General features: G+C 44.6%; 1 protein-coding gene across 3 annotated transcripts in view; it reads left to right on the top strand.

Moving 5' to 3' along the window:
* The first annotated feature begins 6,417 nt into the window (after positions 1-6,417).
* jmjd1cb (jumonji domain containing 1Cb) overlaps positions 6,418-27,328 on the top strand; it is a 138,566-nt gene continuing 117,655 nt past the window's right edge. For all 3 annotated transcript variants that reach the window (XM_017483330.3, XM_017483329.3, XM_017483328.3), the window contains exon 1: positions 6,418-6,860. In XM_017483330.3, the coding sequence (XP_017338819.1) occupies positions 6,687-6,860 (174 nt within the window). In that variant the 5' untranslated portion in view covers positions 6,418-6,686. The remainder of the gene's footprint in view (positions 6,861-27,328) is intronic.

Raw genomic sequence — 27,328 nt, 5'->3', positions numbered from 1 at the left:
AGAAAGTGTTTGCCCTGTCGCCCTGCGTAGATTAAAGCGGACTGGAATCAAGTCACAATCAAGTATCGTTATCCTCTGCTCTGGGACGACTATGAGAGGCCAAAATCTTTAACTTAGACCTGCATAGTGCCTACAACTTGGTGCGTACCCACATCACAGTTGTGATGAATGGAAGATGGACTTTAGCGCCACCTCTGGTCACTTTGAGTACTGCGTAATGCCATATGAGCTTTCTTCAGCACCAGTCTGTCTCATCAGTAGTTATGTTTCCGTACAATTTTGGGAGAACACATAAAAATTTTTTTTTTTAAATAACACTGGATGGAACACCACTTGTGAATAAAATCTCCAAAATTAACCGAGGTAAATAATTGTTTTATTCAATAAGAAGACCTAAACTACAATGGGAACACATTTACTGAATAAATTCCTCGATGTACATCGTGTGACTTTGCCTCAGCGAATCATGTGATTGGATAATTGTCTCAGAAAAGTAAAAACGGCAGAGAGTGAGAGGAAGTGTTTCCACGGAAGTGAATATTTTGTTCTCTTGACCACATGGGATAGAAATGGTGCTTTATTCGCAAATGTTTTACGCTATATTCCAAATTTTCGCATACATTAAATTCTCAACTTGGATGGAAACATAGCTAGTGACATTCTCTGTGATGGGCTGGGCGAATTCATGATAGCAGACATTTACGATATCTTGATCTACTCACCAAGTAAAAAGAAACACACCCTCCATGTCAGAAAGGTTCCTTGCTCGGCTCTTGGAGAACCAGCTCTATGTTAAATGGGAAAAATGTGAATTTCATGTTTCAAAGATCTCGTTCTCTGCCCAGAAAGGGTACTTATGGACCAGGACAAGTTCGCGGCCATTACTAACCGACCTTTTCCAACCACTGTTAAGGAAAGACAAAGATTCTTAGGGAGTGAAATTTTCTAGGAGGTTCATCGGGAGGTTTCAGCACCATCGGCTCACCCCTAACCTCCATGCTTAAGAACAGACCCAAGACACTTCATTGTAACCCGTCAACAAACCAAGCATTCGAGCGCCTCATAGAAGCTTTCACCTCAGCCCCCATTCTTAAACACCACGATCCCTCCAAGCCTTTCATATTGTAGGTGGATGCCGATTCCCTGAGTATTGCCTGGTTTTGGTTGCTGAGCTTGACTTACGATTTAGATTTGTGTAAATAAAGCTTTGTTTTGCCTGCACTGCATCCGTCCCTGCCACCTGACAGACATATAGAAACAAAACAAAGACACACTATATAAAAATAAAACGCATATTATATGCAATCAAAACAACATATAGCATATAGAAACAAAATAAATCGTATGTCGAATAGGAACGAAGTAACACATCATATCATGACCTGTTCATTTTCACTTAATATCCTTGTGGCCATAAGTGTATTAATTTATTTGCACATACTGAATACATTTTATTATATTTTCATTTTCTTGTTTAGATAATTAGAAACATACGTATGTTTTTCTGTTTGATTGGAATACACGCATTTAAGATGCACGTTATGAACATTCTTCCTAATCAGATATTTGTCAGTTGTGGTTTTGCTGGCTAATTCATGGGTATTTCCTTCCCTGCTTCTAATTTTCATTCTAACGTTACACACGAGCGCCGGATACCTGCAGACAGCCTTGCACTGGAGCGTTGTGAATACCCTGGCATGCCTTCCATGTTGTAAAAGACCTGTTATTGTGTGTCAACTGTTTAATTTCAATTGAAAAGGTTAATTACACAAAGTGGAAATTCAATGCCTTTTTTTGTTCGAGGTAAAAGGCAATTACTTCTTTTCGCACACACAGAGTGGTTAATATTTAAATAATACCTCATTAAATGGAGGTGCTACTGACAAGGATGTTACAACAGCCCCACCTCCAAAGACCTAGATGCATTGTAATACAAGTTGTGAAAATGGAACACTGTTATTTTGCTGCATAGCGTTACTCTGGTGGGTGGTGTAGAAAAAAAAAAAAAAAGAAGAAGCCTGGAATATAAAGCGACGTGTTAAATTGCACTGGCCACTTTGTTCTCATGTTGATTTGCTATTCTGCTTGCAGCGGAGCGTCTTCATGACCAGACAGGTGCAGTTTAACAGCCGTCTCAGGAGCACTATGATTTGTGATTCTATCAGCAGCAGCCTATCTTTCTCAATCTATTGCTCTGACCTGAAGGAGACACAAGGCTGATTGCCAGTGGACATGCTTTACATACAACAGCACCCCCACCCCTATTTTATTCCAACTGCTGCACGGTTAGGAGCAATAAACCTACAAAGAGAGAATGCGAATGTGCAAATGACAAGTGAAGGATGTTTTAGAAAAAGAAAATGCATTGAATTGTTTTACCTTATATGAATATTTTGAATACATTGCACGTGGTCAGATACAGGATTATTGTCTCAATTGGTAAGAGGTAAAATGTCTTTTATTTGAAGATTATTACTATTATTTGAACAACAACAACAACATAATACCCATAACAACGCTGAATCTTCCCCTATAAAGCTTGATGCGATTTGAGAAAACACAGCCGTAAATCTGAGGACATTTCTCAATACACAATCTCTCGACATCCTCCGTGGTACTTTCCCCTTTCAGCTCATCCCACAGGTCTTCAATGGGGTTTAAATCAGCAGACTGGGATGGCCATATCAAAAGCATTATTCTGAGGTCACTGAACCATTTTAGTGTAGATTTGGACATGTGTTTTGGATCATCATCCTGCTGGAAGTTCCAAAGTTCCAGTTGTAGGTTCTTGGCAGAGGCAGCTAGATTTTCATTTCAAATCTGCTTGTGCTTCATGGAGTCCAGGATGTCAAGTATCCTAAAAAGGTTCCCAGGGCCTTTGGAGTACAAAATGCCCCTAAAACATCGCAAATCCTCCAGCATACTTAACAATAAGGATTACGGTATTTTCTATGTAACCATCCCTTTATAAGCCAAACCCACTCAGAGTGTCTCTGGCCAAAAATCTGTATTTTTGTCTCATCTGAGCACAGAACAAGAAACAGAAGCTCCAGTGGGGTTTAGTGCCTCCATTTTTTTCATAAATTTGTTACCATCACATGTTAGATTTCTCACATGTTAGATTAAGCTAATTAATCACAAAGATATTTTTCATAACAGTTACTGTATCCTGCATTTGCATTATATAGAATATTATTTAATATTATGTCATGGACCTTCTTGTACAACGTGTAAGAATGTGCATAAAACTAATGTAGAATAGCAGACTGAGAGGTTTTACTTAGGACAAATGAAATGACATCTGAATAATAAAATAAGTGGCACAGTCCCTTGTTTATGTATTTGTCGCTGCTTAATCTGGATTGTAGCAGTAATAGTATATATTCTGTTTGATCCAATGCTGCTATATATCTGACAATTCTGTGATTTTAAGATACCGAGACATAAAGTTTGAAAAGTTTGCAATACTTAGAAACCCAGTGATTAGTATGTGGTATGTAAATAACACATTTATTACATGCATTATTATTTTGGATATGTACAACAGCTAGTTCTGGTCCACTAATGTGATTGGTGAGTGGTATTCCAAGAGTGCTTATATTTAGTATAATCGTACTGGGATGTTTTACTGTGTGTATCGCTCTGCTCGTCTGTGTTTGCCACGTACAATCCCACTTCCTAGTTCAAAACCGTTACTACAGTAGAGTTAGGAACATCATTAGTGGACATCCATCCATACGTCCATCCTCTATACTGCTTTATCCTTTTCAGGGTCACGGGGAACCTGGAGCCTATCCCAGGGAGCATCGGGCACAAGGCGGGGTACACCCTGGACGGGGTGCTAGTCCATCGCAGGGCACACTCACATACACACTCACACACCCGTTCATACACTACGGACACTTTAGACACACCAATCAGCCTACCATGCATGTCTTTGGACTGGGGGAGGAAACCGGAGCACCCGGAGGAAACCCCCGCAGCACGGGGAGAACATGCAAACTCCGCGCACACAGGGCCACGGTGAGAATCGAACCCCCGAACCTGGAGGTGTGAGGCGAACGTGCCAACCACATTAGTGGACATGGCAAAAGCTAAATTTTTCAGGAATATAACATTTCACTTACAATATGAAAGCTCGTCAGATGAAGATGAAAAGGAAGAGGGGACATCGATTTTATCAGAGGCACCTATCGGAGGAACGTATAAATCAATGTGAGCTAGCTTCTTTGGGATCTATTTCCACTATTGAAGCAAAAATAAACAAAACATTTGGCCGTATTGTTTCCAAAATGTCAGTTACTTGATTTAATGTCTTGTTTATAGAATTGTTATATAAAAGCAATATGACCCCTGCAATTGTGTAGTTATACTGAATATCAGCATATTTGTGATTACCTACGGCACTCGGCCGAATCACAGCCATGCTGATATTCAGTATAACTGCACGGTTGCGACTTATTGAGTCAGTACAAAAACATCTGAGATTTCCAAACCTTAGTTTTCCAGCACAAAATTAAATGCGACAGAAAACGGTTTGTATGTCAGTAAATAAAGCAACATATTATGTAAGAGACCAATTTTCAGACAAAAAAACATAATAAAGGCAAATTTCTTTTAAAGTAAAGGGTCATCACACTAAATATTGACTTTGTTTAATGTATTACTGTTTGCTTCTCTTTGTAGTATTGTTTATATAGAAAATTTTAATTTCATTATTTTTAAAAGCATCTAAAAAGCATTTCTTTGAATGCCTAAGACTTTTGCACATTACTGTATGTATGTATGTATGTATGTAAACAGTATCTCCCAGTCCAAAGACATGAGTTTTATATATACAGTATCTCACAAAAGTGAGTACACCCCTCACATTTTTGTAAATACTTGATTATATCTTTTCATGTGACAACACTGAAGAAATGACACTTTGCTACAGTGTAAAGTAGTGAGTGTACAGCTTGTGTAACAGTGTAAATTTGCCGTCCCCTCAAAATAACTCAACACACAGCCATTAATGTCAAAACCACTGGCAACAAAAGTGAGTACACCCCTAAGTGAAAATGTCCAAATATCCAAAGCCTAGGCCATCTTTATGTAAAGCAACAATTTCTTTTTTTCAGATCCTCAGAGAGTTCTTTGCCATGAGGCGCCATGTTGAACTTCCAGTGACCAGTATGAGGGAGTGTGAGAGCGATGACACCAAATTTAACACACCTGCTCCCCATTCACACCTGAGACCTTGTAACACTAACAAGTCACATGACACCGGGGAGGGAAAATGACTAATTGGGCCTAATTTGGACATTTTCACTTAGGGGTGTACTCACTTTTGTTGCAGCGGGTTAGACATTAATGGCTGTGTGTTTACACTGTTACACAAGCTGTACACTCACTACTTTACATTGTAGCAAAGTGTCATTTCTTCAGAGTTGGCACATGAAAAGATATAATCAAGTATTTACAAAAATGTGAGGGGTGTACTCACTTTTCTGAGATACTGTATATATAAAACTCATGTCTTTGGACTGGGAGAGGAAAACAAGTGTACGCAGAGGAAATCCCTGAAACACGGGAGAAATGGAAACGGGGAGGGCTGGATTCGAACCCCCAACACGGAGGGGGCGAGGCAAACGTGCTACCAACTATTATATATATATTACTAATATATCATATTACTTCAATGTCAGATATGTAAATAAAGTCAAGAGAAAAGCAACGTGATCTAAAATACTTTTATTTAGAGCTTATTTTAGAGCTTACAAAAATGTTCAATGTTTGGATTCGTTTAAATAAAATATATACATTTGTAGCTGGTGTGAGTCACAACTGGCAAGAGAGAAGCAGAACTATAATCCTACAGCTGTCTATACTATGTTATGTCAAAAGATTAATTTAAATGAAAAAAAAAATGTAATCCTGATAGTATTCCCCTTTATTTATTTATCCATTTATTTATTTTGACAAATTGTACTTTTAATCTGATTACTTTTTTTCTTTGTTTTTCTGACGTCACTGTAACGGATTACAGTTATGTTTGTTTGTTGTATCTTGATTACGTAACGCAGTTACATGTATTCCGTTACTCCCCAAGCCTTTCATTACTATTATTATTATTATTATTATTATTATTATTATTATTATTATTATTATTAATAGTAATAGTACTCACTCATATGGTTAACAAAACCAATAACAATACTGAGCGAGTACTATTTTCAGTAGGCTATAAATAACAGGTGGTCAGTACTACCAGTAAAATAGAATAATAATACTTTTCCATGCTGTGGGGTTTACATCACGTGCTCCTGTACTAATTAGTACGCTTTAAACGGAGGACGCGTCATTAGTGTAGGTGTCCATACTGTATAGTACGGTAGTATGCGGTGTAGTGCGCAGCGGAGGGATACCACGCGGCGGTAATGCGTCTCCAGTGTTGAGTGTGGCGGAGTGAAAGAGCGGCTATTTGCGGGCGGAGGCTGAAAGAAATTTAAATCCCCCCTCCGGGTTGCGGTCGACACGCAAAACGACAAAAATTCTTGCCTTTCTCTCTTTTTTTTTCTTTCTTTCTTTTCTTTTTTTCTTTTGTTCTGTTCACCAGTTCTCCCGTAGTCAATGTCCGATCGGTAGGGCGTCGGCGCTGAAGTTTCCGAGGGGTTTAGGGCTCTCTCTGTGCGCCTGAAGGGGCCATGGCGGCGGCGGCGGCGGCGGTTGTGGAAGCGCGGCCGGAGCTGGTGGGGAAGCGGTTCCTGTGCGTGAGCGGAGAGGCGCCGCCGGAGCTCGCGGAGATCGCGCGCTGGCCGTGGCGTGCCGGGGTCATCCGCGCCGTGAGCCACCGCGACACCGACAACCCCGAACTCACGGTAAGACCCCGCTTGTTCTATTATAACGCGTTAGAACTCGACATCACACACACAGCAGCTCACAGCCGCACGGTTTGACATCTCGCGCATGGTTTCACCGACATTTATACTGGAAACCTTTAATATCAACCCACTGCTTTGGTCGCGGTTCCTCGTGTTTGTGTCGGCGTTTGAATTGTCGTTTGTTTAATTTTTTTTTCTTTTTCATTCACATGTCGTTGAAAAGTTGTCATTTTTCCACGACCCCCCCCCCCAAAACAAACAAAAACAATAAACAGCTTTGTATGTTTGTACAAACTGTATGCAGCCGTTAGCAAAGCAACAACTAGCCAGCTAGGTCGAGCTGTACCACACGGTTACACCGAGAAAAAAACCCCACATTAACCTCATGTCCAGTTGTTTTAACCGGAATGAAAGGTTTACGGCAACATTTTGCTGCTCATGAGATGTTTTCATTGTAGAAATTGCTCGGTAAGAGAAAAAAGAAGCCGCTCTGAGTGTGAGGACTGGCTTCAACGAGTCCAGAGAGGCGTGTTTACATTGTGTTTACATTGTGTTTACATTGTGTGAGTTTGTATTTATAAACAAGCTGCCAAAATACATCTGAGGGTTTTATAGTGCTAACAAAATCAGGACAGACCCTGGAGAGTTGTTGTTGATTTCCCTATCATGAATAAATGTCATTTCTGTTGATCTGATATGAAATATGTTAGATAGTATTTCCCCATTTCTTATTATTTAAGCTGACACACACACACACACACACACACACGAGTCCCTCCAAAACGTACACATGACCACCGACTGCGTCTTTTTTTTTTGTCGTCTCCGTATTTTCTCCCATCCCATGGCACTTCTGTAAATATTGACATTATTGCTCAATCACCACCAGGTACACAGCTTGTGCCACTACAGGTTTTGGTAGCACCGAGATAGATATGAGGTGTACGGATAAACACGTCTCGCTCCGCCGCGAGGTCGATCTGGTCGACCTTTCAGGTCGGTCCACACGCAGACTAGAAACGCGGACAGTCAGGAAGAAGTCCTGGGCCGGAGCGACCCATCCGGACGGAGACGAACGGAGCGGACCGTGCCATCGTGTACGCTGTCTGTGTGTACAGTGTGCCGCTGGTTTGTTTTCAGGGATGTGGCCTGAGGTCAACTGCGTTCATGGGTAATCAGCAGAAACCGGGCACTGGAACGAATTTTCCATGCTGGATGGGCAAATTGGAGAGGTGCAGTTGTGCATTTGGCAGTCGGTGCTCTTAAACCAGCGGTACGATTAGAGCAGGAGGGATTGGGGGGGGGTTATTTTCACATCGAGGTGTTTATAAATGTGCACGGAATTCTGGAAGCTTTTAAACAAAAATTGCACACACACACACACACAAAAAAGAGCGATGACTGTAGTACCACTAGAATATTATTTTCAAACCCTCAACCACTGTGGAGTTATTTTTTGTGTTTTTTATCATTTTTTTTTTTTACATTGCAGTATTTATCGAGAGCGTCCTCATGCGCGAGTAAACGTCTCTCAGGAACCGCTTTCACCCCGTAGCAGTGTGAATTCAAGGCGTTGCAGTATCTTCGATCATCCTCCAGCCACTCGTTTGCATTTCGTCAACTTCTTTCCAAATCCGAATCGTGTTTTCGATGTGGATCGGTGAACAGTTCCGACTGCACGCACTAATCCTTTATGCTAGTTTAGAAACATGGCTTATAACCACGTTGTAACGGATGTATAACTCCGTCGATGACTAGAGCCATCATTTCTAAGTGTCTAAACATTTTCTGCACCACTCTAAACAAATTTCCAAGCACAATAGAGCTAGTAAACTGTATTTGCAGGGGTTTTTATTGTTTTTTTTTTTTTTTTTGGATTAGTTGGTGGTCTGCCTCTGCGAATTTCCCATATGTGAGATCAGACGATCGAGAGCTCGCAGGAACTTACTCACTACGCTGATTAAAATCACAAGGTAAACGAAGAGCACGATCACAGTGCCTCAGATTGTAAAACATCCAGCTATCTGTGCTCGGTCCTCGGTCACAGAGGCAGCGACTGCCGGTTAAGTGCTGGAAGTGGGCATGTGATTTGTGGCTTAAGAAAACAGGCTGTAACACGAGCCCATGGCGGTCATTCCTGTCCCTCCCCCACTGCACCACAACATAAAGACTGCTATGTTCAGGACCTCTCCAACATGCATCTGAATCTGGCCTGCAAGTTAGCCTGCACAGAGTCCGCTCTTTGTTCATTCGGCTCGTGTACACAAGCTGCTCCTTTGATACGGAGCTTCGCTCTGACACTTACGTGCTCATAAGGCTTCCGAGTTAGAGTGTCTCGTAAATACACCCGAATCACGGCGAGCTCACGTAAGCCTTCGCTTATCATAAAATAGTACGTGGAGATACGAGCGTCATCAGCGGGAGAGATTTACAGCCGACATGCCCGAACGGTCAGACGTCCGGCGACGCACATAAGCCTCGATCCTTAATGCGAATTCTAATCAAGCGCTAGCTCGTGCGATCAAAGGACAGACGCGTAACGAGTCGAGCGATCAGGAAAGCGGCGGCAAAAAGACAATCCATCCGGTCGGTCGCCGTCTTTAAACAACTACAGAGCACATTAGTTTACGATGATGTCGAACACACCGTTTACATTTAGAGACGCTCTCGTCGCGCGTGTGAGAAACGGATCGGTAGAGCATTTCTAAAACCCTGTTTAGACGGGATGCGTTTATCAAGGGGACGTGCGATAATATATCATAATTCCTCAGGGATAAAACTCTCGCATCCAGACAGCTATAAAAATGACCACACGAGGAGTGAGTTATCAGGGGACTGTAATTTATACGAACCCCGGACGCTTGAGTCCCGTGGTCATAGGATCGTTCTTCCTTCACAACACAAGACGGCAAAGACGCACTGGAGAGGAGAGAAGAGACGCCGGTTCTTTTGGAAACAATCCGGAAACACAATTCATAACATGAAAGTAGCAAGACGCGTGCATTTTTCGTTCACCGATACGAGCGCTACGAGAGTAAATGCGGCAGTTACCAGCAGGCAGATAGCTCCCCCATCCCCCCCCCATCCCGCCCCCCCAACGGAAGGCAACATCCGCATATAAAATCGCGGACATGTGTATCCGGACGGGAATAAAATGATCAGACAGCCGCCGAGTGTGCCGAAAAACAGTGGGTGATCTGGCATTGGAATTTTCTCAGAGGAGGACGGAGAAACGCTAAGGAGCGCCTGTGAAATAGGAAATGACCCCACGACCTCATGTAAATTCAATCCCATCTAGATAGGGGTTTAATATGCAGATTAATAAAACGCTCCGTATAGGATTTTGCAAAGTTTTCCCCCCCAAAAAAAAAACAAACTGCGATGCAACCTGCAGAGTTTTGAGCGCGTTCACTTAATGAAACCGTCTTCCGCGGTGGTGCCTGTCTGGCGCGCGCTCGATTCTGCGTTCAATCCTGCGATGGCGGAATTTAGATTTAGAAGAAGAATGTAGGAAACATAGCCGATATTCGAGAATGCGACAGCGTACGGTAGATAAAGACTGGTAAATAAAGAGATTGAAATCCTAGTTTACTGTATAACTGTATACTGTTTAATGTATAACTTATAGAAATGTTCTACCTGTATGGAGCTGTGAGGGGAGAAAAAAACAAAACAACGTATCGCACATAATCCAGTGGTGTGGCAGCTGTGGGGCAACGGTGGGGCATGTGTGAAGTGATACGTGAAGGAGGAAAAGACCAAACAACAGAGCGCATGCTTCTTCTGACGCGGTATCCACTCTCGTCACGTGTATCAGTGGACTCAACACAATGTCACTCATCACCTGGAACACACGCTGACACGTATTTCATACGTATTTGCAATTTAACAAGAAATTGGATTGAAAGTATAGCGCAGGTATGTAGTTGAGTTTCGCGTTAGATGTGGCAAAAAAAAACCAGACAGTAAATACGGCACGTTATAGACGTTATAGTGTGATTTATATTATAATAATCGTAAAATATACAGTGATATCTTTTTTTTTTTTTTTTTTTTTGGGCTGTATCACTTTCTAGGTATTATTCATGGCAAGAGAACATTGGGTGTTTTTTGTTTTAAAAAAAAAAAAATCTATTATAATAATTCATAGAAGTAACAACGTAGAGAAGTTTTTGTTCGACATTAAGTCACATTCTATGAATTGTAAATGATTTATTAGGTTAAACTTGTTCAAGGGTGCTTTGAATTAGTCATAAAGGAGGATTAAGAAGATGATAGATAGTATTATAGCAAGGATCTCTGACTAATCGAGTTGTTGTGTATTTGTACGAGTGAGAGAAAGGGAGAGTAGAATCGCTCAGGAGCCACGTTTCTCCTGTAAGTGCTCAGTGCAGAACTCAGTGCAGGACGTCGTCTTCCCCCGGACCGAGATCTTGTTTTCGCAGCGCTGCCGTCATCCTCAGCTCTCTGCCTGCCGCGTGTGTCGACACTACGACTCGGACAGCCCGACGTCCCCCCCCCCTAGAATTTGACCTGGCTGACCTGGAGTGACCCGCTTCCCGCAGCGGGCCTCTCTCCTGGAAACACCCCGTTTCAGCTGGCCTCTCGCCGGGAACACGGACCTGGAGGGAGGAATTCTGCAGCCAGGGCCGAGAACAATAGCGCAGTCATGTTTGTTCTAGCCAAGTTATTTTCCAGCAGCTCTGTCGGCTCCAGCTTTTCCAGTTCTGCTCAAGTTAAAAATGCGTCAGAGGACCGGCGTAGCCTTTCACCCACTTTTGTTTAATTAAGATAATCAGCTCTTATTCTGTCAGTAAAACTGCACCGGATTCATGCAAATCGGAAGAGGTGAACTGTGGCCTGTCAGTGAGCGGACATGTTTTGTAGTCGTGAAGGGAAGATCTCCCATCGGGTGCAGCGCGTGACAGTGGAGCAAGCGTTCATTAAGCACACTTTCTCCAACGACCGTGTCCCATAGCAACAGCAGCCGAGCCGTACGAACGACGCCGCCGCCACCGCCAGACTCGCACTTAACCCTCGGAGTGCCGTGATGAAGACGGCAGACTCATCCCCTGCCACGCTGACACCATCTGTCTTCATATCGCTTCGCTTAGACTAACACCGGATTGAAATGCAGCGTCCACGTGGTTATTTTATGCTGCAGAAGGGCTTACCGTGTAACAGATCTAAAGTTTCTCCAGCCGAGTAGATTTATAGACGAGCAGGGTTGTCGTACAGTAATAAATCCGGATCGATTGTTGCAGGATGCGGGTATATAGAGCCGTGTTGTCGACTTTACACCAAAATAATTCGATGTGTTTGAAGGATAAGCTGACCGAGCATTTATCTGCTAAGCGTAAGTGTAGATCAGGGTATCACCTGCGAGCAATGCAGTCCCAATGTGCGTAGTTCAAATGCAGCAAGGCGGGCAAGTGCTTCCTCCGAGACGTGTCTGCTCATGCTGTGTTACATGGAAGCGTAAGAGACGCGCTGTCCACCCTCTTCTGCATACATGAGCTCACAGACCCATGTTCGGCCAGTGTCGCCGGGTGTGTCGCAGTCAGCTCCCCAGCTCATCAGTATATCGCGTACACGAGTAAGGACCCCGGCTCACTGCGCACCGGGACACCGATGAGAATCTCCGACGACGTGACCACGTACCCGCGCTGGAAAAGGTCACCAAAAATATCAGAACCGTTAAAATATCCCGATGTGAATTTAAACTGGATACGTTTAATCCCGCGCATCTCGTTTCTGTCGCGGTACGTCGAGCAGGATCGTAGGCCGGCTGGTGGATTTAAAAAAACAAAACAACAATAAACACTTAAAAGTATGAGCCGTATATAGAACTCCAAATAAAGTTCTAAAACGCTAACGCGAGTGATCATTCGAGGGCGACGCCGATAACAAGCTACTCACGTTCGTAGACGAAGTTGGCCGAGAGTTCGTATCCCGTTTGTTTTCGAGCTGAGAGGCTTCAGAAAATATGACGTCATTTCCAGTAAGGGAAAATAGTGAGCATTGAGGCGCCCTGGTTTTTGCGGTGGATTTTTTAGGGAGCGAAGGTTACACCGCACTGGAAGGATTTTGCGATTGAGACGGGTCTTAAAACGGCCGACTCCCTGATCAGTGCCCGGACTACTGAACTGGGGAGCCGATTGAGACGCATGGTTTGTGACTGACAGAGGAGTGAGAGTGAGAGAATGCCACCCCTTTCACAGTGGCCAATTTTGGTTCTTTGGCTCCAGATGACAGTGACACAAACTCTGTTCTGTTGTGCCACTCGATAGCCTGTAGATTTTTTTTGCATGTATTTACAGCCCAAATAATGTGGTTAAAGTGCACCTATTATGGTTTTTCAGATATTCCCTTTCACGTAGTGCGTTACGGAGCTGTCCGTGAATGTAAAAACGTCTGCAACGTTTCAAAAATCAAAGCGCACGACAAACCGAGTCATCGACTCCCAAAAGAATGAATCGATTCTGAACAGCTGGAACGATTCGTTAGTGATTCCAGACTCACTTCCTGTACTAACCTACGTAGGTGTGTAACAAAAACCCCGCCTCTGGTCTTCATCGGCTGCTCGCGAACAGACGGAGCTGAAACTCGTTACGGTAGTGGGCGTTTCCTTTTCGACACACACTGACAGCGGTAGACCAATCACAACAGACTGGGACATCTGACCAATCAGAGCAGAGTATGCTCTCTGAATGAGGAGTTTAGAACGGATCATTGAACGAGTCGTTTGTGACACTGGGGGTAAAAAAGGTAACACTGCAGTTTAAATTACGAGCACGTTGAGGTGTTTTTTGACCTCGGATGCGTGTAAATCTATCGTATGAGACACGTTTCAAAACCATAATAAGTGCGCTTTAAGTCCAACCGCCAGACAGTGAAGCTAGACTTAATATCGCTACGTATTTGATCCAATATTGCGTGACAACTAAGTAAGAATTTTACACACGTGAACCGAAATGTGCTCGACATACTTTACTCTGCGCATGCAGTTCCCACGCAACTGTCCAGCTGACGGACAGGCTCATACTTAAAGTACGTCTGATGTCTAAATATCAATGTCCACAATTTCTGCAGTCTCTGTTGTACTTGTTGGTTTCCCTGAGTCCTGATGTAAACATATTCCAGTGATTCTGCTCAGAAGAACATGGCTTCCCGGCACAAGGACATATCCGTATGGCTACTCTACGAATTTGATAAGCTTATAACCATCCGTAAAGATCGACCCCAATCAATTTGTGATTAGTGATTAGAATTAGATGACCTGTCCAACATCTGCGCTAGTCATGTTAGCAAACTGGGGGCAGAAATCGACAGGATCATGTCAGAAATTTACATCACAAGCTGCGAATGATGCCCGACCGCGACGCCACCATTTTGTTCTGACGTCTTATGTACTCGGCGTCCCGGAGGTCTGGTTTCAGGTCCGAGCTGCAGCAGATCGTCTCACTACATGTGCGTAAATTCAGCTCGTAGTGAATATTTTTAGCCTGTTAGCAAAAAAAAAAAATCGCCGTCATAGATGTCAACATTTAGGTCGGTATCAAACTCATCTAAAACAAACAGTCGTTTTCTAGAGCAGTAAGGGCTGAGGAGATTTATCGGAGCCTTGCCGGTCGACCCCTCTGTGTGAACTGGCATGTTAATGTAACGTGATGCAACATGATAGCAGGAACATCTGTTATACTTAGCAGCAGTGCGCAGATCCACACAGCGCGCTCCGAGCGACTCGCCGGTCGCCAGTCAGCTGAGTATCGCGGTTCACGAATCGACTTTTTATTATCACGGTTTCACGTACTCTTTATGTCACGTCCTGTGTGCGTTTTTTTTTTTTTTTAAACGGCTCTTTCCACCCTTGCACGGTTCTTCTTGTTTTTTTTTTTTTGGCTGCACAGCCTAAGACAGCAAATGATGAGCCACGAAACACAAACACCATTAGTCATCGCTCTCTGGAGGTGGGACTGGACATCTGAGCCAGCGCAGACCTCCAACCCCATCTCTTTGTACTGATCCAGCTCTGCTTTTGTTGAACACGGCTCTAAGCGAAACCAGATGGCTTTCGTTTGGACCCGTACTGTATATTCGTTTTCAGCGCATACTTTCACAAATCAAATAAATGGACTGTTACCCCGAGGGCTTTCGCTCCAAAGCAGTTTGGCAGAGGCTCAAGATGACTCCTGCGCCCTTTTCTCTCCGAGGTGGCAGCGTAGGTATTTCGGCGAGCCTGTCGGAATGTGCCCTTAATTAAATTTACTCCCAAAACAAGTTAACTCTTGTTACCTCGTGAAGGCAGCAGGGCTGAGCAGGGCAGAGCAGGGCAGAGCTCCGAGCTCAAGCCCGGATTAAACTCCTATCTGAGCGTCCCGTCTGAAGCGTCACGCTCGCATCGCCCAATTACGTGGGTGGTAACGCGGCACAAATAGTCGCAGGAAGTAGAAAGGAGAAGCCGTAGTAATCTCGGCCGAGCCGCATGTCATACATTTTATTGGCGTCGTCTACACGCGTCACGATGAGCTGTCTTCATTTCTCGCACAAGCATCTGCCGAGTTTAGGCGGGAATGCGTGAGAAGCACATCTGGGAAACAAACGAGAGAGCGCGCGCGTGCGTGCGCGAGAGAGCGCGCGCGAGAGCTTGTTTTGTCTCTTTGTCACATTGTCATAGCAGCGTGGCTGTTTAGCAGGATCTCAGAAGGGCTGTCGAACACCTCTGTTTAATTCCTTTTGCTGTGCCCGAGGCTAAGAAAGGAACACCAGCGAGAGTGTGACTGAGCCGCGGCTGTGCGACACACCTTGAAAGAGAGGCCCAGTGGGAGGCATGTACACGACCGGGAGCTGGAACAGCCTCCACACACACACACACACACACACACACACACACACACACACGGGCATGTCTGTATTCTATTCCAGCATGCAAGCCATGTGACGTAGCTGCTGCACTTTGGACCGAGAGAGAACCTCCAGGGAAATTCGAGCGCAATTATTCTAAACATCGGATTGTCTAGGAACGATCTGGGTTCCTGTTCACCGCATCACTCATCTCTCAATAGGAAATACATTTTCAGCGCTACTGTCAGGTTTGAGATCTGTAGTTTCCTTCTTAAAGAAATATCACCGTCAAGTAACGTTGTTTTTTTTTCCCAAACAGATACGTTTCTCACAGCTTCCCGTGGTCCGATTGGCCTTATCTGTGAAACGCGCTTATTCGAACGCGTGAATAAGAGCACTTGGCTCTTTTGAAGTCCTCCGGACTTATCTTGCCTAAGGGAGAGTGAATCTGTAACAGAAGGGCAAGGTTCCCACTCTGGTGTGAAGCACCATTTTTTGCTCGCCGTTCTATGGGCGCCATTGATTGGTTCCATACAGTGGAAACTTGACCTTCTGCAGATGTTTGATGTTCTGCCAAGGCGTAGCGTGATCTGCCCACCAGACAGCTTTTTCCTTGTTATGTCGACACAGGGATACATCAGTCTCCCAAAAAAAAAAAAAGAAGAAGAAAAAAACACCCCAACCATCGACTTATACAAACGAGCAGAGCGTTAGAGCTGGTCGGAGAAGAAGCGTGAAACGAGCATGGCCGATAGACGGGATAAACCACGCTCGCCGATATTCTCATGCAAAATTTATTATTATTTTTTTTTTTAGCAGCCCGCCGAAATGATTTCGGGAGCCTCGCGGCGCACGGCGATTTACGCCTGAAGGAAATGCGTCTGGTGGAGAGGTTTCTTCATTAAACGAACCGCCTCCCTGCGGGCTTCCCGAGGGGTATGAAAATGCCTCAGGTCTCGGTGGAAAAGGCCCAGAAAACAAATGGACTCGGACGAATCACAAATGTGCTTTTTGTTAAAGAGAAACACCGGGATAACGCCGGCTCACGAACGCCAGCGGTACCTCTGTACACTTGAACAATAAATATAGTATTGTTTTAAAGACCGAGCGCGTCCTCGGATATTACCGGGAATGATTTTACACAGTGATTGGTCCCTAGTTCGTGACACTGCCAATAAGGCGTAACGAATATCGTATGAATGTGGCGATAACAACCGTAACAGAGCTCGTGCACATTTCTACATTCCATGTATAGCAGCGCAGGCTAGCGGGTTAGCGGTGCCAGGGATGCGCGGTATCACGTGCTACGGTGAAATTTTAAAAGAAGCAAAAGTCTCTCTGCGCAATTCTTGGAAATGTAACAAAACGAAAAGGAAATGAAAAGATGAACCGTAATAGTTCTCCATTCTGCAGGACAGGATTTTCAACGAAATGAATATCTGTACCGGTCGTTTTGATCGAAAGAGTCGAATCCTGCGTGTGAAACTTCCTGACTCGACAGATTCCGACCGGTCTAAAATCCCCGAGAAACCCCGGTAACAATTCCACCGCTCCATGCAAAACCAATCCAGTCCGATTAGCTATTATCCTGAATGGCGTTCCCATCGAATCTCTTAGCCGGATATGAGGCAATTTAATTTCTTGCCGTTCTTCTATGAGAGTTGGGTGTTCATGGAAATGCTGTAAATTTGTGAAAACGGTCGTATCCTCCTCCTGCTCCTGAGTGCGTGTAAATGTCTACGTGTAAGAGGATTAAATAACGTGAACCTCGACTCGATCAACTACAAATCATATCATTTGCATGGATCACCGCGCTGTTACATCTGGAACATACTGTCGAGTTTCAATGGATTATTTCCGTTACATTTATAGTAGAGCTGCAACGACTAACCGATAATAATCCATCCTGAAAATCGCAGCCGCCGAATCTCATCGTGGATTAGTCGGTCCGCGCGCGGCACGGGGGAGATTAACTCACGCCTCGGAGAGTAAATACTAAAGCCGCGTCCCGAACGATGCGCAGCACACTTACACTATGCACTGTGTACTCCACCGTCTAGTGTGTGAATTTCAGAAAGGTGTCATCATCTCACGCGTAACGCTAGCGGGTTTTCTACGAACAGGAAGCGCAAGCCGCTTCCCAGGCGACGGCGCGTGACGTAATGTCACGCCGCTAGCTTTAGCGGATACCCAGAGTCACCGATAGTAACTATCTTCAGTTTACTGTTTACGTCAGCGTTACCTTTTATAAAAAGTTATGCATACATACCGTTATATAATATAAACTTATATATTAGTTGATATTATATAGAAGCATTTATGCGTCATTTTTATGGACGCACAAAAAGCACAGAATTAAACTACAGTCGTAAATGAATGATATATATTCTGGTGTGTGTGTGTGTGTGTGTGTGTGGGCTTCATTTCAGTCTTATATTAATTGGACAAGCAGTTGTGTAAAGTTTTAATCTGAAGTCTATATTTGTAGCACTCAGTTTGTGGATTTTATTTTAAATATATGATAAAAATGCTGCAAAAAAGTTTGCCCCCCCCCCATTCGGTTAATCGGCGAATCAATGAGTCGATAAATAAATAAATAATCGACCGGCTAATTAATTATGAGAACGATCGCTAGTTGCAGCCCTAGTTTAGAGCGTTTATACCGAGCGACTTATAGAAGTGTACAACACATCCTCATGCTGGTTGACGGGGTCAGGGACTTATTGAGAAAAACGTTGTGTGAAACCAGTCATTTAATATTATTGGCATTAATGAAAGAATATGAGAAAATATATAATCGAGGCGGCGTATAAACAGAGGACAGGCCGGTCTGTCCGTGCAGGGCCGTAAACAAACGCTTCGGCTGACGGAAGATTTAATGCTGGTCTTTTCAAAAAGATTATCATTGATATCGTATATTATTCAGTAGATTTATTCGCATCATCATGAGTCAACATAACTTCTGCCTTTCAGCCGTTTCCCTGATCGCTCATTCCGTGCTCCTAACCCTCCGTGCGCTTGACCTTTTACGGAGTTTTGTGGGCGTCGACCAAATGCGAACGAGCCGTGTCTGGAGCGCACTTTGCACTTGACAGGCGACCGACACACACGCACACACGAGTTAGAAGAGTCTTTCCAAAACGTTTGTAAATCCGGAGGAAAATTTCCGTTCCGCACGACTTTAACTTTAAAAGATCGACAGACGAAGCCCACAGTCCGTATTTATCACACCGGCGTCGTAAGATGAACTAGAGGGTGGCTGTGAGGTTGGAAAAATAAATAGAAAAGGACGTGAGTCAGTATTTGGAAAAGGTCAACCGTGGGGCGACTCTCGGACGGTACACCGCGTGACCCCGAAGCATCCCGAGTTGTTGTGCATTTCACACTTGAGGAGGATTGAGTACACAGCGTAAACAGCGCATGCAGCTGGCGATGATTTATTAGCCTGTGCGCTTTTATCAGTTTGATCACTTTCATCAGAGTTGCACGATTATCAGTCAGATTCTTTCATGTTATCCCGTGCTTTACTATTAATTACATGTCGTTTATATTTTCAGTTCATCTGCTGGATGCTTTTATGGAGTAGTAATGTGGGTATGAATGAGGAGGAGTCCAGTAGGTGTAGTAGAAGAGCGAGAGAGCTGTCGGGCTCTCTGACTGGGATTCACCCTTCCTACTTCCTAGGAGTACTGCATGACAGTACGAGCGTAGTGCGCGCCGATTAAATGATACGCAAGACCAGCGCGCTGCTCGGTTTCATCGCGTTTTTTCCCCCGAGCCAAATAAACAAATCACGCCGGTTTGCTTTCTCCGTGCGGACTTTGTGAACAAAGTAAGCAGATAATCAAACGGACTTGGTTACGACGTGCCATTCGGAGGCCAGGCAGCCGCGCCGGAGAAACCGGTGCAGGATGTTGTGAATTTTATGTGAATGGAGGTCCCTGAAGGGCAGCTTAATGGGATGGGAGCAGACATGGCTGCCCTGGAGAGGGATTTGGGAACGAACAGTGCGCTCTCTGTTTTCGCTTCCACTTTCACCCCAGCCAGGCTGCCAGACCAGGAAAAGGCCACGACTTCAGTGTGTGTGCGCGTAGGGCAAAGTGTCTGAATGCATTCAGATACTGCTGGGATTTTCTTTCCTGCAGGTGGTGGTTGGTGGTTGCTCTCTGTGTCGAGCAGAAAAAAAAAAAGAATTCTGTGAAAATATGGAATAAGAAACGGGCCCCATTGTTCTGGCGCGAACACAGCGCAGCTTGTTCGCTTCTGCATCGTCGGTATTTTCTCAAGCCGAAGCCTTCAAGGAATCAGAGTGTCACGGACGTAGTGAAGAGAGAGTCTGAATCCGAGCACGGATCCCGGCCAAATGCACGCCGCGTTTTTAACCGTCGAAAAGGTCAGATGTAAAAACGCCGGCGCCCCACACGGAAATCGCCGTGCGGTCACCGTACGAGCGGCGAGGCTGAGGGTCGACCAATACAGACGTACACTTTTCTCCCTCGCTGTGGGGGAAAGAAAAAAAACGCACGCAAAACATGAGGGAAATGGCAGAAAAGGCTTGCTAGAAAACGGGAGGGGGAAAAAAAACGAAACAAAATCGGGACACCGGGAAACGGCGTGAGAGCTGTGGTCTGTTTCCGTACGTCGTCGACGTGTTTCCTTGCGAAACAGGATGTCGGGGAGGGAGCACGCCGGAGGGCTCGGCCGATTTCCGCGACGTCCGACAGCGTTCGAGACGTGCCAGAACTCTTGTAGAATCTAGCTTAGCAAACTCCGTCACGTTCGGTATCCAAGAGCAGACGTTTCCGAACACCAGACCTCGGGTTGTACGTCCCTGTCGGTCAGTACGGAGCCGCGGAAGTTCTTCTTTTCCAGATCGGAGACCATTTTAAGCAGTGGATGGACGCGGACGAGTCATGTCCGGTGCAAAGGATCCGCTCTTGTAAAGCGATATGCTCAGTCCGTTTACGTTTACGTTCTCCAGAGCACCCGATTGGACGAGCGAAAATAGTTTGTTTTCCCGTAAACGATCAACCGTAAAGTATGGAGAGAAAAAAAAGTACGCATTTTCCTTCTTGTAAACACGCCAAGAGACTTGTACAGAACGCGTAAAAGCAGCAGTCCTTATTCCGTTCGCATTTGAATGTTGTCTGCGTTTTGTAGTTTAGATCGTGATGCGAACATCATTTTATTTATTTATTTATTTGTGCCATGGCACGTATGCTTTTTGACCCTTTGCTACAGTGATGCGAGTTGTTTTTTTTTTTTAAAAAAAGTTGTTTTGAACGTTTACTCGTTCCAATAATGCTCACGACGTGTTCAGCGCGTCTTCAATCCGTACGGCGACGTGCGGCGTCACTGCAGTTGGACGTAACTCGACGTAATCCCAAATCCGTGTCGAATTTCAAGATGAATATCTTCGGCGTCGCTGTTTTTCGACTCGGTTTGTGTCCCGTAAACGAGGAACGGACCGAAAAGCGTCCTGTCAACCAGGGCGGCGTTTTTTATTCTCGTTTATTTCTTTTCCCCCACGTGTTCAAGCATTGGTCACACAATCTAGCAAGATAAAGTCGTTGGCCTACCCTCTGGAAAGTTGTTTTGTTTTGCTTTGCGGCGTGGGCGCTTCCCAAAGTGGTTTCCGCGCTACGTTCAAAGCGGCGGTAATAAAGCTAAAATAACTACTGTCAAAACAACTCTAAGTGAAATTAAACTGGAAACCGAAACAACTGCGTGCCCGTTTTCCCGCAGCGGGTGTTATTTGGTTACCAAGGACGACGTGATATTATGACAACGTCTATAAAGATTCTTCCAATTGTAACCGCTCACCAGACGTTTCAGTCGGTTCTTCCCCTAAAGCTTCTAAACGTTCCGCTATCTGAAACGAAACGAAGGCCTTGGCTTTAGCGGTCTCCCCCCTTCCAGACGGAGATTTCCGTGGCTGTTAGCGCTCGGGCGGCTGTGAGGAAGGGGTAAAAAGATATATAAATGCGCATGATATTTTTATAGGCTCGCTCTGACATCTAGCCGGAGGAGCTCATCTGGAACTTTTGTTTGCTTTTGCAATCCCCAGTCCTCGTCCGGCCGGTCCCCCCGAGGTCCTGAAACCGGGGGCCTGCTCCGAGTGCGAGCCAAGCGTGGGCGACCCGCCGAAAAAGCCCGCTGTTCCACAACCCCGCGAGCGTAGAGCAGGAAGAACGGGCATCCGTGAGAATGCGATCGCGGACTCTAATACCAGACTGTCGTGGTCACATCCGACGTACATTGTGCTGAAGGAGATGCTCGAGTGGGGGTTGGTTTCCTGTAGATGTATAGGACCCCGGGGTAATTTAGAGCTATTGCGCTCACATATAGAGGTCTCGAAACGACCATAGATCAGGGCTCCCAGGGGCTTCCTGCTCCCACTCCCTCTCTTCTCACCTTTTATACCGCTCTCTCGACCTCTGTTTGAAAGATGTTTTCCTTTCCCCTGCTTTCCATCCCCAATTTTTTTTTTTTTTTTTTTTTTAAAGAGACTTCCTGGACATATATGGGAAATATTTTGGACGTAGGTTTCTTTCCAGCAGTCACGTGTGCACCTTTATAACCAGACGTCGTTCGTGAAAAGCCACGTGCGTGCCTATTTCATATCACCGTCCCAGTCTTAGCGTTTGATTTTGCTACTCACGCTGGAAATCTCTCCCCCCCCCCCCGCCAGCCCGGTCAAAACCCCCCCACACTCCCCGTACATGTCCTCGTGGAATCCGACACGCCGATACTGGAATGTTGGATTTCTGTGAGCTGTGCTTGTTGGCTCTGCTTTGCTGGAAAATCCCATCCCCGTGCATTGAGCCATGCTTGAGAGGAACGCAGCGACAGCAGGCAGCTTAATACCACTCTGAGCCTGGACTTCTGCCCGTCTGCGCTGCACCGTCGAGACGGAGAGGAACAGTGGCGTGGTGGCATCGCGTACGCCGCAGACCTGAAAGAACCCTCAGATAATAATCAAAACAAAAAACAAACAAACAAAAAAACCCCCCAAGTCGACGTGTTTTTGAAGAAATGCTAACGAGCAGTGAAGTGCTCTTTTCCTTGCAGGTCATTATTCGCCCCGCTCAGACGCAGCGTTTATAGATCCGCATCGTCAAAGACGTCATGTTGTTGATGCACGATGCTCTCTTGATAAAAACAACACGCCACGCCAGCACTATAACACGGTCACGCCAGAGATCTGTACACCCCGTCGGGTTACGGCTCCGAGTGTCCACGGGGACGGATCCGGTTGTTAATCACGTGGGTTTGGCTTATTTCAGTGGAAATGTGGAAATCAATTTTCCATTGGCCGCTTTAGTTGTTTGTGTTTGGTGCTTTTGGCTGGACATCCTTTGCCCAGATGTCTGTCCCCTATAAGCCAAGCCACTGTGTTCCTGTCTTGGCAAGGCGATGTGTGTATCTCCAAAATTTCGAAATGGCTCGGCCTGTTTATTGAGTAACACGTCTGTGAGCAATTCACAAAGATTTTTAACGACTTGTCTTAAATGAAAAATCCAGCAGTAGTTTATCATAGCCTCTTTTGAACATAAAGTCCTCATGTTTGCGTTCGCAAGCTACTGAAAGTGTAACCGCTAGGGCGCGGAGCATCAGTGTTGCATTAGGATAGAACTGAAAACGTACAACTACCCAAAGTATAACGACTATAAATGCGTGTGTGTCGAGGAGGATTTCTTTATGTGGGAAGTGTATCAAGCAGGGTCTATCGTGACTGGATGTGGATATATATATATATATATATATATTTTAGGTATATGAGCCATAGCTGTAGCGATCTTTTCCTTGGTTAGTGCAGTATTATCCCATTGAAACCGAGATACAGGAACGGTAGCAAACGTAAAAAAGAATTTTGCTATTAATATAATAATCTCCCGTTGTTCAGCGTATTCAAACGCAGATTACGTTTGCAGCCATTAGTTATTTTTCACTGCTGTGGTCTGTAACTTGATTGTGCCCTGCGGATGGATCGGCACCCTGTCCGGGGTGTACCCCGCCTCGTGCCCGACGCTCCCTGGGATTGGCTCCGGGTTTCCCCGTGACCCTGAAAAGGATAAAGCGGTGTAGAAGATGGATGGATGGTTCGTAACTAAAATGGTCAAAGAGAAAGATCATTTGAGTCAAACGCTTTGTCATACATAAAGGTAAGAAAATAGCTGTTAATAGAAACGAACACCCAAGCTAACGTTAGCGCGACACTACGATTTTATTGCAAGGCTGTAAAAAGCAGCAATAAAACGTTCAGTGTTGCCGTCTCACCGTTCCGCCGAGTGTAAACGGTCTAACTGAAGGTGAGAGGCGCACGCCGTTACAAAAACATGCATGTAGCCCGTTATCTACTGTTAAACTGGACCGCGAGAAAGACCCGGCTTGAAGGAGATATATTACAGCAAGACCGACGGGCGAACGGCGATCGTGAATACTTCCTGTTTAGGTCAGATCGGAGGCGCTAGCTCGACTGTTAATCATCAAGGGCTGAGCCCAGAATCTTCTCCATCCAAAAAAGCTTTAAATAGCGTATTTCTAGGTGGACTGTTTCCGTGCGTTGTTTCCTTGCATGTGAGGGTTCATTGGTTTGGAAGGGTTTGGATTTGATTTACCGTCTACAGTGCCCTGGAAAAATACGTTCGCCGTCCTTATGCTCTGTCCGGCTCATGTTCACGTGACTTGGAACCCGTGTGGACATTTACACACCTCGTTCACCTGGTTCAGCATGAGAGGAGGTTAGCGTTACAGTTTCGACCCCTTTTACTATGGTGAATATCACAGGTTCTCAACCTTTTGTAACTAAAGCCCCACAAGCCTCCCCTTTCATGTGGGGATATATATATATATATATATATATATATATATATATATATATATATATATATATATATATATATATATAAACCTAATTTATAATAGATAGATTTTTTTTCGCTTGTATGTTTTTGTACTGTTTTAAGTAACTTTTAGGATTTTTTCAAAATAAATGTTATGACTTTTATGAAACTATATAACGGACAGGTCTGGAACATGAATGATGAAAAACGTTTCTGAACACTGTGACTGCTTTGAACAAGAGAACTAGACTGTGATAACGTGGACTATTTTACATGTAAAACATGTTGCATTACATTCGTCTCGCGTTCTAAAAACATTCGCATATGAAGGATGTAAATTGGGACGAAGGCGCGTCTCGTTATCCGTGACGTTGTTAAATCTCCGGCTCTCGGTCGCTCACTGAACAGAGCAGACGCAGAGAGAGGTGAGAGTGCAGCGGGAAAGCAAGACCTCGCGCTTGCAGGACAGTACTGGAGACATTTGGAAAGTTGCTAAGGTTTGTCCAGAATGTCGCTAGATTTATCGCTAGGTGCTTTTTTTTATGCAAAAAAAAAAAAAAAAAAAAAAAAGGGGGTCTGAAAAGTCGCTCGGTTGGCAGCACTGGTCTGCATTGACAGATAGGTAAAAGACAGGATAAGCTCCGCCTCTCCCCAGCAACAAGAAAACACAGAGGGAGAGGGAACGCGGGGTTTTTCATTTATACACATCCTATTTAAAAAGCAATAAAATACACCGAGTGCACAAACGATGCCCTGTCTGTGTGGGGTTTTTTCTTGAAAACCATCTCCGTTCCCATCCCCCCCCACTGGCATATATCCATGTTAACCGCTCACACTGACTAACTATTTCCACGTACTTTGCTGTGAAACCCTGTCTGATCGGTCTCGCCTCCATTCACCGAAGATAAAACGCAACACTCAGTTCGGCGACGATACAAAATTACGCTCAAAGTGGAGAAGTATCCAGGGCTAACGACGAAAACAATCGTCAGGGCTAACCATTCTCAACGAATGGTTAAAGCTCAACATCAAACATGGGTGTTTTAGCTGGCGGATCGAAGGCGACTCTACATGCAGGCATAGAATATTACCAGACACGTTGCTGTACAATCATGTCCGCACGACACTCGGCGACTCTTCTGTAACTCACCGTAGTTGTATTGCGACATTGCGTAAAGATCTGTGGGTTTTTATTGTTCTCCAAACGAGGACTGTTGTAGAAGCTCAGCCTGCCAAGAAGACAATTATAGTCACTGATTAACAGTATATCCACACCTCCTAAGCACACGGTACAAGATAACGAGCAACGCTCTGCAGCGTTCACTACAGCAAGAAGACCTCATTTGAGCCACATAACTGAAAGACATATATTTCTAAAGGTATTTTAGTGCATCATATTGTTACCCATAGTGCACTGTAAATACACCGATAGCTCCTTAACTGAAAACGTCACAATGCAGCGTCGTGAGCGACTGGTTTTAGGACGGCTGCTGGAGCGTAGCGGCGTGCAATATAACAAATAGGTTGCGATGTTTGAGAACGTTCCCACGATTCGTGGAACGTCTAATGCTATCTAGGCTAGCTAATAAATGGTGAGAGAAACAGTAGTGTTACATAAAGAAATAAACCATGTAGGCATCATGCAATGCCTGGAAAAATGAACTCGTAGTAAGTATTAAGATTAGTAAACATTTCAGTATTTTAAAGTGCACCTATTATGGTTTTTCAGATATTCCCTTCCATGTAGTGCGTTACGGAGCTGTCCGTGAATGTAAAAACGTCTGCAACGTTTCAAAAATCAAAGCGCACGACAAACCGAGTCATCGACTCCCAAAAGAATGAATCGATTCTGAACAGCTGGAACGATTCATTAGTGATTCCAGACTCACTTCCTGTACTAACCTACGTAGGTGTGTAAGAAAAAACCCGCCTCTGGTCTTAATTTTATTCAGACGGAGCTGAAACTCGTTATTGTAGTGGGCGTTTCCTTTTCGACACACACTGACAGCGGTAGACCAATCACAACAGACTGGGACATCTGACCAATCAGAGCAGAGTATGCTCTCTGAAAGGAGGGGTTTAGAATGAATCCTTTAGAACGGATCATTGAACGAGTCGTTTGTGACACCGAGGGGAAGAAGGTAACGCTGCAGTTTAAATTACGAGCACGTTAAAGTGTTTTTCGATCTCGGATGCGTGTAAATCTTTCGTATGAGACCTTTAAAACTAAATTATGCACGTTCAAAACCATAATAGGTGCGGTTTAAACAATATTTTTATTTTTTAATTTATATCCAAGGTTGTTATGTACAGAGTGTTGTCTGAATTCAGTCCGGTGTCGTCTTCACTGTTCCTCGCACCGTATGTGTGTAGATGTTTTTTTTATTTTTTTCTTTTCTGTTTTTTCAGTACTAGTTGAAACAGTTTGCAGTCTGGTAAAAACCCAGCTCTCAGACATGAGCAGTCAGAAAGCAATAACAGTTGAAATTCATTGATTTTTCTCAACCAGGGTCTCTCTCTCTCTCTCTCTCTCTCTCTCTCTCTCTCTCTCTCTCTCTCTCTCTCTCAGGTTGTTGAGAAATCTAGTGGCTTCTCAACAGGAAACACGGCCGATGCCAGTAATGATTGTGAAAAATAGAGAGCCGTTTTCCATGATGTCAGCCCCGTGGCCCTGGAGTGAACTGGAATCGTTTGTAAGGGTGTGCGCGCGTGTGCGTGTGCGTGTGTGTCCGGTTACCGCAGAAATCAAATTTCCTGTTTCGAGATTCACCTTGC

The sequence above is a fragment of the Ictalurus punctatus genome, chromosome 13 (genome assembly GCF_001660625.3).
Source record: "Ictalurus punctatus breed USDA103 chromosome 13, Coco_2.0, whole genome shotgun sequence".
NCBI classification, from domain to species: Eukaryota; Metazoa; Chordata; class Actinopteri; order Siluriformes; family Ictaluridae; genus Ictalurus; species Ictalurus punctatus.
The sequence above is the reverse complement of the archived record's forward strand: the minus strand, read 5'-3'. Positions and strand labels throughout refer to the sequence as shown.